This window comes from Anguilla anguilla, chromosome 16 (genome assembly GCF_013347855.1).
Source record: "Anguilla anguilla isolate fAngAng1 chromosome 16, fAngAng1.pri, whole genome shotgun sequence".
Lineage (NCBI taxonomy): Eukaryota > Metazoa > Chordata > Actinopteri > Anguilliformes > Anguillidae > Anguilla > Anguilla anguilla.
This window is the reverse complement of record NC_049216.1, coordinates 6,364,907-6,377,803: the sequence shown is the minus strand read 5'-3', so window position 1 is coordinate 6,377,803 and position 12,897 is coordinate 6,364,907. Positions and strand designations below refer to the sequence as shown.

The following is a 12,897-nucleotide window of genomic DNA, read 5'->3' as shown; positions in this document are numbered from 1 at the left end:
TTTTAATAGGCAGTTCGCACCACAGAGTTTCGGCAAAAAGTTTATTGTTTTATTACAGCTTAACGTTACAGTTTAAGTTTTGTCACAAACCCTGTTCATATCCTCCCGAGACCCGGCAAAAGAAAAAAGTATTAGATTTCTGGATGACGGTGTTCAAGTGAAAATATTTTTGAAAATTATTTTTTTTTTTATCGAATGTCCCTTGTTAATGTAGGTTTCAGCATAGTAGAGTGCATGATTCTTTGAGATTGAGATTCATAAACTAATGTCCCCTGACAAAAATGAATTGTCGGGTCTTGGGAGGACATGATTGATTTCTCGGGCCTTTCTAAGGTTTATGCAAAAATTAATAATAAAGGGACAAAGAACCAGCGAGTGAAAGATTTGATTCCCATGGTCTTCTACCGATAGACGCGTGAGGTTTACTAAAGTTCTTCCTCCTGACCCTGCTGCCGTCGTTGCATTCCCAACATCTGCATTCATTGGGGAAATGGACGAGGTCATGCGTGTTCTGCGGGCACGTGTCGCCGCGGAAACCCCATCGCATTTTCGTCACGTGATCCATCAGCTCTCCGGCCGCTCACTCACATCTCCCCCCCCCCCCCCCCCCCCCATTCCCGCCTCCCGCTTCCCCCTCCCCCTCCAGTGTACCCCGACGGCTGCTCCCTCAGCCTGGCCGCCGTGGGCGACGAGCGCAGGCACGCCGACCGCATTGCCTTCTGGGACGACGTGTACGGCTTCGGCATGGCCTGCATGAAGAAGGCGGTGGCGCCGGAGGCGTCGGTGGAGGTGCTGCAGCCGGAGACGCTCATCTCCGAGCCCGCCGTCGTTCAGGTACCGGACCCCGGGGGGGCGAAGGCAGGGCGGGTGTCCGACCCTAACCGGAAAAAGGGCCGGTGTGGACGCGTGGTTTCTGTTTTAGCCCAGTGCTATCACGCCTGATTCTGCTAATCAGCCAATCAGGTCTTCGGTCGAGACCTGCAGGAGTAGAATCGGATACACCCCCCCACACTGGCCCTCTCCCGATCGGATTGGACACCCCTGTGATAAAGCCACGCCTTTAACAGACTCCGGATCCACTGGAGCATAGCTGTCTTCCATATTTCTGTATTATATGCAATACTTTTTTCTTTCACAGAGGAGTCCATAAGTATTATGTTACACAAGCAGGTCTTATTTAGAGCAGCTAGAGCAAAGCAGCGTCTTTCTAAATGCACTACTGATGGCAGCGCAAGGTGAACGGTACTGAACTCAGAAATAGAGAGCAGTCCACTTTTTTAAAGAAATGCCTCGATCTAGTGAAGTGAATGTTTTTCCATGCTTTCCTATTTTAACGGAAAATAAGATGGTGCACATTTACCATTATTATTATTGTTATTATTATTATTCTTGTTATTCTTGTTATTATTGTTGTTGTTCTTCTTCTTATTATTGTTATTGTTATTATTATTATTATTATTGTTATTATTATTATTCTTTTCCTTTTTTTCACTAGAGTGAAATTTAGAAATGTTGTGTATTACGTTGCTTCCGTTTAGCATCTTGTTCAGAGCAGCTTACAAGATGAGGTCATTTTGAACACACTTGACCCCCGCGGTTGAGACGCGACTTTGAAACGCTTCCCCGTCACGTGACGCAGAGCTCCCAAACCCGCGAACCATCCGCGCGGGGGGGGCACGACATCGGCTCCGCCACCAGCAGGGGGCGACGGAGATACGCACACCCCCGGGAGCGGCTTTCACAAACACGCCCTCTGATTCTCGTTTAAGTTTTCTTCAGTAAACTTCATCAGTCTCTCCCCGGCGGCTAGCCGTTCCAAAGGGTGTACTGCGGCTAACGAAACGCGCTAAGTTTCGCACTCGACACTAGCAATCAGGCTTCGAGTGTCGTAAGTCGCGTTCAGCTGTTTGAGTTTGTTTTGTCGCCGCAAAGCGCGCTCGCTCACTTCAGCGCCCGCCGTAGAAGCCGGGAACGTTCGGTGTTGATTTTCGCCAGGTTTTTTTTTTTTCGACGAGCCGCGCTACGCGCTAAATGTTTTTTGTTTTTTTCCCCCCCAACCTCTAACCCTTGTTCGTTTATTTTGGCTCGTCGGGCCGGAGGTCCTGATCCGGCTCTTTCATTTCTCCTCATTGCGTTTTCATCCCCCCCCCCCGGTGCTGACGAATGGCGCGAACGCGGCGAGCGACGGGATTTGAGTTTTCGGTCGATAGCGTTCCTGGCGGTGAAAGAAACGGACGCGGCTACTGGGCTTTAAATTACGCCGCCGCTCATCCGCGCGGCGCTCGCCGCGGCGGGCGTGCCGCTAAATCGAAAAGCGACGCGCGCGAGAAGCCAGGGAGCCGCGCGGTTGGATTTGGGCGCGCTCGGTCGGTCGCACCGGGCGCCGGCGGCGTCGGGGGAGCGCCCGTCTGCTTCTGGGTTCCGTACCGCTGCCCGGGTCGGGACCCCCCGGCACGGTCGGGAACGCGGGTCTGGGTTGGCGGAGCTGTCACCTTGTAGATCAGAGCTTCGGAACTAGGAAGGAGACAGCCGTGACAGTGGAGATTTGTCTCAGTGCGCGCGCACACACACACACACACACTTACATACGCGCACACACACACACACACACACACACACACACACACACTCTTACATACGCGCGCGCACACACACACACACACACACACACACACACACACACTTACATACGCGCACACACACACACACACACACACACACACACACACACACTCTTACATACGCGCACACACACACACACACACACACACACACACACACACACTTACATACGCGCACATACACACACACACACTTACATACGCGCGCACACACACACACACTCTTACATACACGCGCACACACACACTCTTACAGACACACACACACACGCACACAGATGCACACACACGCACACAGACTCACACACATGCACGCACAGATGCACAGATGCACACAGACTCACACTTACACACACACGCATACATACACACACACACATACACACACGCACAGACACACGCACAGACACACGCACACAGACTCACACACACACACACACACACACACACACACAGACTCACACACGATCCCAGCATTCTCACGGTATTCTCTGGCTCCTGTCCCACAGACCATCGATTGCAACACGGTGTGCGTCTCGGAGCTGGAGTTTGAGGCGGACTTCTGCTTGAAGATTACCCACGGCACCCTCTGCACGGTAAGTAGGCCACTGTCTCCTCCCGCCCCCCTCCCCCGCTCCCTCCCGCCCCCCTCCCCCGCCCTCGTCATCTCCCCGCTAATCAAAATTGTCAGGCCAGGGAGAGTAATTACAGGCACAGCCCTAATGCGGGCCCAATTCAAACTGCAGGTGAGTGGAGCCACCTGCTTGATTGACGGCTGACGGCTCACCCCGCTGCCTCGCAGGTGAAGGTAACCGATGGAGACGCGAAGGGGAGAGGGCGCGCGCGTTCCCTTCGCCCTCCTTGCGCTTCGCTCCGTCGTTCGTACGCGTTTTTTCCGGCACGCGGTTCGAATCGCTTACGCGGTTTCGATTGTTTTTTAAAAAAAAAAACAAACACTTAATTCTAGTTTTACTTTTGGGCGCTCGGGGCTAAAATTTAATAGCTTTCGTATGGCAATATTTCACTTCTTTTTTTTTTGTTGTTATTGGCGAACAGATTCGCCCGGCCGGAGATGCGAGGGTAATAACTCTGGCGTCGTCGCCCGTTCTGGAAGCACGCGGACTCCTAATGCCGGTATCGGCTTTTATGGATTAATCGATATTAGGTTATTATCTCCCGTACCCTTCAGTTGTTAAGTGTTTCCCCGGACGTAATTTCCCCCCCCCCCCACCCCTCTTCTCGTTCGGTTCTTTTATGGGAAGCTGCCGGTTCCCCCCCCCCCCCCCACCCTGTCGGTTTCCCTTATTAACTGGACGGAGTGTAGCACAGTGAGGTAAGGAACTGGGCTTGTAACCGAAAGGTCGCAGGTTCGATTCCCGGGTAAGGACACTGCCATTGTACCCTTGAGCAAGGTACCTAACCGAAATTGCTTCAGTATATATCCAGCTGTATAAATGGATACAATGTAAAAAGCTGTGTAAAAGTTGTGTAAGTCGCTCTGGATAAGAGCGTCTGCTAAATGCCTGTAATGTAATGTAACTGGCGGTAATATACGGGCGGAAGGCTGGCGGAGGGCGCGAAGCCGCCGTTGAGAACGCTTCGGTTTTCCCGCTCTTGTTTATTTGCGCCTGTTGGATCCGGCTGATGGATGCGCGCCGGGCGAGGAGCTCCGCCGTGCGTTCCTGCGGTGTATATCAGGCGGCGCTCCCGCGGTACGTCAGGCGGCCGTGACTGAGCGCGCGCTCGCGGGTTGCGCCGCTGACAGTCCATCCGTCTTATCGGCCCGCCTAACCTTGCGTTAAATGAACAGCGGGCTCCGAACACCCTTCATTTTTTATTCCGCCGGTACGGAGAGCGAACGGCCCCTTCCACTCCCCCAATCCCCCCCCTACCTCCCCACCCCCCAACCCCCCGCCTCGCGCAAAAAAAGCCGCGCTAACCCTCGTTCCCGTTTTTTTTTTTCCCGAACTCCCGATTCGGCTCGCGGTTCCGTCCCCCCCGGGCGTTGGAAACGAGATTCGTTAACGCCTCGATCGTCTTGGGAGCGGCGACCCCAACTTTCTGTCGCGATGGCGGGCGCGGTTCCCCTCGACAGCACCGACGTGGTTAACCAGTCTCAAACTGAGAAATATCGACTCTCCTAATGGTAACGTTGCACGAGTCAGTGGGAGTGGGAGTGCATTCATTTTTTCCCCTCTAGGATTTTATCTGGAACATCTGTACGTTTGTACAACACAAAATGTACGTCAACACAGGCTGCTTTCACAGGTCTTCAATGTGTCGGTAGGTGTATGATTTACTTTGGACATCATGGAGGAGTGTAATTGGATGTGTAGAAGGTTCTGGAAGCTACACTATATAACTAAAAGTGTCTGGACACCCCTTGGTCCGGGTTTGTTTTTCATGGTCTGGGCTAGGCCCCTTAGTATCAGTGAAGGAAAATCTTAATACAATGACATTCTAGATGATTCTGTGCTTACAAATTTTTGGTAACTGTTTGGGGAAGAAGGCCCTTTACTGTTTCAACATGACAATGCCCCCGGTCACGCAGCAAGATCCATATAGGAAGGGTTTTGACAAAATCATTTGGAAGAACTTGACTGGCTTGTACAGAGCCCTGACCTCAACCCCATCCAACACATTTGGGATCAATTGGAAAGCCAGGCATACTTGCCCAAACAGTTTCTGACCCACTATAACAAGTGGAGATTGTTATAGCTGCAAAGGGTGGACAAACTCCATATTAGGGCCCGTTATTTTGCATGAGATGTTGGATGTCAGGTGTCCACATACCTTTGTCCATGTAGTATATCTCTGGACCCCTTAAAGTTTTGGCACCTTTGAATGGTGATACTGCCCATCTTCAAACACATACCCACATACATGCACACAGTGCCTCCCAGAATTACTGGCACCCTCAATTAATATGAACAAAATCTGCTGAGAGATCATTTTAAAAAATGTATTTATTTGAACATGAATATGGCACCCGACGTGGCACTGAGCATCTCCCATTCCCTCCCCAATTTGGAATGGCCAATCACCTGCAACCGCTGCCACGTTCATGCTGCAAGCCGCACTGACAATTCCGGAGAGGGTAGATGTCCAGCGTTCTCCGACGAAACATGGGGTTGTCGCTAGCTGCTTCTTTTCACACCGCAGGCTAAGCTTGCTAAGTTTGCACAGAGCGGAGTCGGAGGAAGACCTTTTATATGCGGCTTTCTCATGTGGTCCACAGGGCGCTCTATCGACCAGTGGCGGTCACTAGAGCGATGAACACAGATCCCTAATGGGCTAAACCCTGGTCCTTTACCTGATCCATATACAATCAGCAATTGCGCGTCACCCTGTGGAGCTACGAGTCACGGTCAGCACTGACACGGTCAAGGATTCAAACCGAGTCCACCGGGCTCATCGGAGCATAGTGCCTTAACCGACTGAGCCACCCAGCAGCCATGAGTTTTTTTTTTTTTTTTTTAAAAGAACGGTTACACTTTTAAAGTCATTTAGTACTTTTTGCAAACTCCCTTTGCTAAGATAAAAGCACCAAGCATTCTTGGATATTGTTTGATGAGGTGGGAGAACAGAACACAGGATCTGAGACCATTCCTCCATGCAAGATCTCTTCAGATTTCTGAGCTCTCCTCTTCAGCTCAGCCCACTGGTTTTGTATGGGGTTTTGGCCAGGAGGCCGAGATGGCCATTGCCAACAGCTTGATGCTGCGGTCAGTTGACCATTTTTTGTGCATGTAGGAATGCAAGAATGCTTTGGATCATTACCCTGCTAGTAGATCTTACGACCCGGTTTTATTCTCCTGGCAGAAGAAGCCAGATTTTGGTTGAAAATATCCTGGTGCTTGACAGAGTCCAGCTAGCTTAACCTCAGTTGGGTTCAGTGCAAGATACAGACCTCTAGTAAGCTTGAGGAATAGAAGGGCTAGAATAGCGTTTTGCTAAAATGTTTTTAAAAACTGAGTTCTGGAATAAACTCTCGTGGACTGATCAGATGAATATTAACCTGTACTGTGATGGAGAGTGAAAAGTTTGGAGAAAGAAAGGAACTGCTCGTGATCTAATTCACCCCCTCACCTTTAAAATAGGGTGGAGGTAGTGTTATGACTCAGTGAAGCTGGCTCACTTGTTGTTATTGATGATGTCACAGCTGATGGTAGCAGCAGGATGATTTGTGTAAGTGTACAAATACATCTGCTCGGATCCAACCGAGTGTCAGAAAACTCATTTGGACGCCACTTCACCTCGCTGCAGGACAATGACCCCAAACACAGTGCCAAAGCAACCATGGCGTTTTTCAGGGTCAAAAAGTGGAATGTTCTTGCCTGGCCTAGTCAGTCACCTGACCTGAATCCAATTGAACTTTCACTTGCTGAAGACAAGATTGAAGGCAAAAATCCCCTGCAACAAACAGGAATTGAAGATGGCTGCAGTACAGGTGTAGCAAAGCATCGCCAGAGAAGATACCCAGCATCTGATGATGTCTGCGAGTTGCAGACTTCAGTAAGACATCAAATGCAAAGGATTTGCAACTAAGTACTAAATTATATTCAAGAGGTTAAAATGTAGACTGTGAGCTTTCATTGAAGGGCATTTACATCCATATCCAGAGATCCATGTTGGAATTACAGCCCTTTTTATACATAAGTAATTGGGATGGCAGGTATGCCATCCTGCTAAGTTACGCCTTGACGGGGCAGCATGCCCCATACCTATACAGCACCAAGAATTTGACACTTTCAGGGTTCCCTACAGAAATATCCACAATGACCACAGACTCTCAGCCCTTAAAAACATTAATTTCTGTACCTTCTGACCCCAATTCAACAGACAGAATTCATTAACAACTTCACATGTTCACATAATAAACCCCCAAATCTAGGGGATTTTGAATTTTCTCCTTATTTTTTTCTGCCTGATTACATCATCATAAATGCCCTAGGTTCAAAAAGAATATGTCTCCCCATTGGACATTTAGGTATGTCAGCCAATAAAAACATTGGATACACTCACAAATATACAAGTGCAGACTTGTATAGTGTTTAAAAGAACAAAACAGTTTAGGAAACATTGGATAGCATTGCTTTGGAATACAGCTTGTTTAATTTGTGTGTGATTAGCCAATATTGTTTCATGTAACTTGGTGCAATTTTGATATCAAGATTTGAATGAATGACTTACAGTGCGTTGTATGTGTGAGTAACTTTGCATTTTGTACGTTGAGAACATCAGAATTACTTTTGGTCCCATAAAATGGCAGAACTATGTATAAAAGGGCTGTAATTTATACACTGATCACTGGATATGGATGTACAGTAAATACCCTCAAAAGCTGACAGTGTTGTGGTGGCGCAGGTCAAACAGCGGTTGCTGTGGTGCTCAAATTCATTTTCACCTTTTTCAGGCTTGGTGAACTCGTACAGGGGGGTGTTAGGAATGCATGCGCGTGCTTGAGTTCGTGTGCATTTTCCCAGGGTAAACATGATGACTCATGAAAACTAATAATATTTTTTGTTATTACTATTTAAAATATGTTTTATTTCAAAACATAGGCTACTGACGGTATTTGCGAATTTCCATGATTGTGGCTATTCACTTACCGCGTTAAAAACACATTTAAAAAAGCAATTAACATTAAAACAATAAATGCAGTTCCATCAGCTTCGGACGCTATTCGTTGCTTCATCTCGAGGTGTCTTGTCGTGCGGGTTGCGTAACGTTTTTTCTTTCTTTCTTTTTTAATACAACGGAACTCTCAATGAATCCCGACACGTCGGCCTGGGCGGACACCGCAGTATTTGAATAATAAAACGCGCTGAGCTCTATGCACCGGAGGTTTCGGACGTGCAGTTGCGCTCGCGGAGGCAGAGAGGGAGAGAGAGAGAGCCCTCTAACCTTCCCACGAGGCTGGAGTGTGTGGAGGCTCCACGCTTGAGTAAACCCCATCAAAAGCACATTATCCGCCCACTTCCACGGCCAGCCCAATAATTGTATCTGGCTCAGCCACACGCTGTTCCGACATGATACCAGCAACGGGGGGGCAAATGATGAATTGCTCCCTGTTGACGTGAGCGGTGATGATAATTATTAATTTTCCTCTTTCCCGAGAACTGTGCTACGTTGGCCCCGATCCCCCCCCCCCTTTTTTTTTTTTTTTTTTTTTTTTTTTTTTGGGTTACCTCGTCCTTTGTGGGGCCGCTGGAATTTTGCTTTCATTATTCATGTTCGACAGATTCCAGGACGAAGGCTAAACGCAATAAACGCGTTATTTTGACGGTCCCTTTTTTTCCGACTCGATGTTTATTTCTCGGCGGCGTTTCACCCCAACTTTGAGGCGACGTCAAGTTTGCCGCGTGCTCCCTCTTCAAAAATTAGCATTTTGAAGGTGTGAGGCACTTAGTCCTCATTTTGTTCCCTTCGATTAACACGAGCGTAATTGCGTCCTCAGCGAGATAAGGCCAGAGACTTCCCTCGTGGTCTTCCTGGAGCGTGATGGTTTAATCGTATTAGGCACTCTTGATGACGCGCTGAAATTGTTTTTTCTTTGGAGCGGTTCATTAAAAATGCCATTCACTTCTATTTCTATGCATTTTTTTTCTCTTTCTGTTAAATAATGTTTTTTTTTGTGTGGAAGTTTTCGGTCACCGTAGGTTAAGGCTACCTGACACATTTTTTTAAACAGCATTCAGGGTACTTTGGACTGGATGAAGCGGTTTGGTCATCCTGCTGCTGGACCAATACTCAGCTCCAGGGGTGTAGCACAGAATTCTGGGCCCTATACATCAGCAGTCTCTGTGGGCCCCCTCCATATGTCTCACGCATCATTCCAGGCTTTTCGAGGGCCCTCCCCCCATTCGGGCCCTGGGTAGTCAGTCCCACTTTCCCCCCCACTACGACGCCCCTGCTCAGATCTCCAAAACTGGGATTTTGGAGGGGGAAGAATTCATCGCGTCACGCTCACATGGGATTGGTCATGGGGCTAAGATTCTCTCTGCCCCACTCAGGGTACAGGGACTATCCCTCTACACAAACTTATGTCTCATATATTCCTGGTCATTGGATTCAATACCAAGCATTGTGTTCAATATATATATTTTTAATTTATCATTTTTATTGACCGTATGTTCTCAGGATATTGGATGAAATAAACATTTCTTCGGAAAAAAACGCCTCTGCAGAAACATTCTTGAATTAATTCACTTTTAGAACTTAATGTCAATTATTATTTTTCTCTGAAAATTATATTAGATTAGATTAGATTCAACTTTATTGTCATTGCACAGAGTATACGTACTGAGACAACGGAATGCAGTTAACCAGAAGTGCAAAAGAAGCAGTAAAGTGCAGTAAGGTGTATGTACATATGTATAATATAAATATAGAACATAGAATGAAAAGCAAAGGTATATACAGTATGAAAGTGAATAAATATGAATACAATATGATAAATATGAATAAAATCTAAGTATTGTAAGCTAGAGTAAGTATTTTCCATGAGAAAAATTGTTAAAATGAGCTGTCCTGAAGAAAAGGGACCTTAAAGTGCCGCAAAGTTTCGTCCCGTGAGCTCTTGTCATTGGTGACAACAGGAAGGTGATCCCATGTGCGGATGGCGGGGAATTTGCTCGCCTGACAAACAATTAAGGCCAATTTAGCAAATTAGGCGCCTGTTAAATGTTCTGTAACGATCATTGCGTTTCTTAATTAAATTCGGCTGACATGTTTTTCAATTTCGCTCCGAGTGGCTTTTCGCCCCTCTCCCGATCTGTCCGTATCGATGTATGCTGATCCGCTGCCGCGTCACAGGAAGTGGAGGAGCTTGCGCGGCTCACGCTTCCTGTTCCCGCGGCCTCGTGTCCGCATCGACGCTCATCGCGGCAGCAAGCGCAAACGCGCGATAGTCGGCTCTAGGGGGCGCCAATGCAAGAAAATGTATACACGGCCAGTAGTTCAGGGATGATCTGGACCGTAAGGACATAGGAGCACATGATAAGGACTGGAGAGTATCCAGCACTGCATCAGACTTGGCCTTGAACATGGCAGTGTAGTAAAATGGACTGAGAACTAGGTTTCTAATGAGTTACAGTGGTTGCAGGTTTGATTCCCAGGAAGAAAACTACTATTGCATTCTTGCTTCAGCATTGCTTCGATATATATGCAGCCTTATAAATTGATACTTTGAGCATCTCCTAAATGCCTGTAATGCAATGAAACAAATACGCTAAGGGTGCTCTGTGACTCTGTGACATCACCTGACAAGCTGTTAAATGCACAGGACAACTGTGTTAAAAAAAAGAAGAAAACATCCTGTCATCTGTGTTCACTGGTGGCTCAGGGGCTAAATGGGGTCCATCATACCAGCAGTTTTGGCCGTTTGCTCTTTGAGAAGAAGCAAAAACTGTTTTGCCTGTGTCCAGTGTTGGTCTACCTCCAACTGCTGACAAAATTATAAATTATACCTTGGTATGTTTTAAGAAGGCATCTAATTTAAACACAAGGACAGTACATCCTGTTCAGACATCGGTTGGTAAATTTTATGCCGAAAATGATTAAGAATAAGCTAGCTCTTTTAGTAATGGAGGAACCGTTGAGTAAGGTGAATCACGTGCGTCCGAAAAAGTCCAAAAGCGGTTAAAATCTGGTTTGAAGTGAAGAAGCCTTTTGTTCACCAGGCTTATCCAAACGAAACTTTGTGAGACGCTGCGTGGGGACTACAGCCAACATGTAGCATCTTCAGCGAGCCGCCATCGCCGGGTAACCCAGGAGACCGAAGCAATCATCTGTACGCACTCGGTTTCTCAAGTTGTTAGGCCTAACTATCAATTAGCGGAAATGAATAAGTAGCATTTAGCATAATTTCACACTACAGGGCAATCCTAAAAGCATTAAGCCAAAAATGTTTCACATTTGCAGTTCATGACACGGGGCAAAACTGCACCCAAAAGAAACACAATAAGCGTATTGGAAAGACCTATAATGTAATGTCCTCGTGAAAAAGGCCCGAGGTCAATCTCCTCATGGTGCTTTGAGCTCCTCTTTTTTTTTTTTTTTAAGAACTGAAGTTTTTTAATGCTGCCAAAGTGAAAATGCGTTCCACTCAGTGCTTTGTTACAATGAGAAGTTGTTCTCACTGAAACAGAATCCTTTTAGGATAGAATATTTTGTGTACGTTTACAATGGTGCTGGCTGTTGCACACCTTTTTTCTCAAATAAAAAGATGTTTAAAAAAAAAAAAAGAAATTTTATTCTGAAACTTCTTGTTTTAATGACAAATAGCAACGCGTCTTGTTTTAACGAGAAATGGATCTAGTTTTAACGAGAAACTTCATCGCGTTTAACGAGACGCGGCGGCAGTGTAGCACAGTGGGTAAGGAACTGGGCTTGTAACCGAAAGGTCGCAGGTTCGATTCCCGGGTAAGGACACTGCCGTTGTACCCTTGAGCAAGGTACTTAACCTGCATTGCTTCAGTATATATCCAGCTGTATAAATGGATACAATGTAAAATGCTATGTAAAAAGTTGTGTAAGTCGCTCTGGATAAGAGCGTCTGCTAAATGCCTGTAATGTAATGTAATGTAATGAGACAGTGTTTTGAAGAGAGGGCATCAAAAGGTGCAGTTTATTGACATCACCAGGTTGCATAGTACAGAGCAGCACCCTCTCCTGGGATTAGAGAACTGTTCCAACACTGAAATATGAATTGGGATGGCTACTGCTATCAATACACACAGCCTCTCAAAAATGACACACAGAATTTGTTGTGAAGGCCAGTAACTCAGAGGGTCGGACTGATTTGTTCTTCCGTACAGCACCATACATTTCAGAATTTCTTCTCAGTGTATGCATACGCAGTACTGCCATGCATCCTGCTCCTGCTGATTGGCTGGTGCTAAGCAGGTGTGGGCTGGGTTAGTACTTGAATGGGAGACTTCCTGGAAAAGTTGCTGCTCGAAGTGGTGTTGGCGGACCAGTAGGGGGCGATCTTCCTTCTGGTTAAATAGCACCCAATGCCCCAGTGCAGCGACAGGGATGTCTTTCGGATGAACGTCCTGAAATCTCCCGTGACGCTCATCGCGAAGAGTAGGGGGTTCCCCGGGTTTCCTGGTCAAATTCCCAACTAGCTTTTACAAAATGGCTGCCGTGCATCACCCAGGTGGGCGCCACACACTGGTGGTGGCTGAGGTGCGTTTCCCCCTCTTCACTGTCGAAAAAAAGCGCTTTGAGTTTCAAGAAGAGCGCTGTATGAATGTAAATAATTTTCATT

The 12,897-nt window shown here is 47.0% G+C and overlaps 1 protein-coding gene across 1 annotated transcript in view; it reads left to right on the top strand.

Annotated features, from left to right (window-relative positions):
* prmt3 (protein arginine methyltransferase 3) overlaps positions 1-12,897 on the top strand; it is a 55,232-nt gene that overhangs the window by 31,458 nt on the left and 10,877 nt on the right. Inside the window, exons 12-13 of the mRNA XM_035395875.1 lie at positions 647-834; positions 3,131-3,217. Of these exons, the coding sequence (XP_035251766.1) occupies positions 647-834; positions 3,131-3,217 (275 nt within the window). The remainder of the gene's footprint in view (positions 1-646; positions 835-3,130; positions 3,218-12,897) is intronic.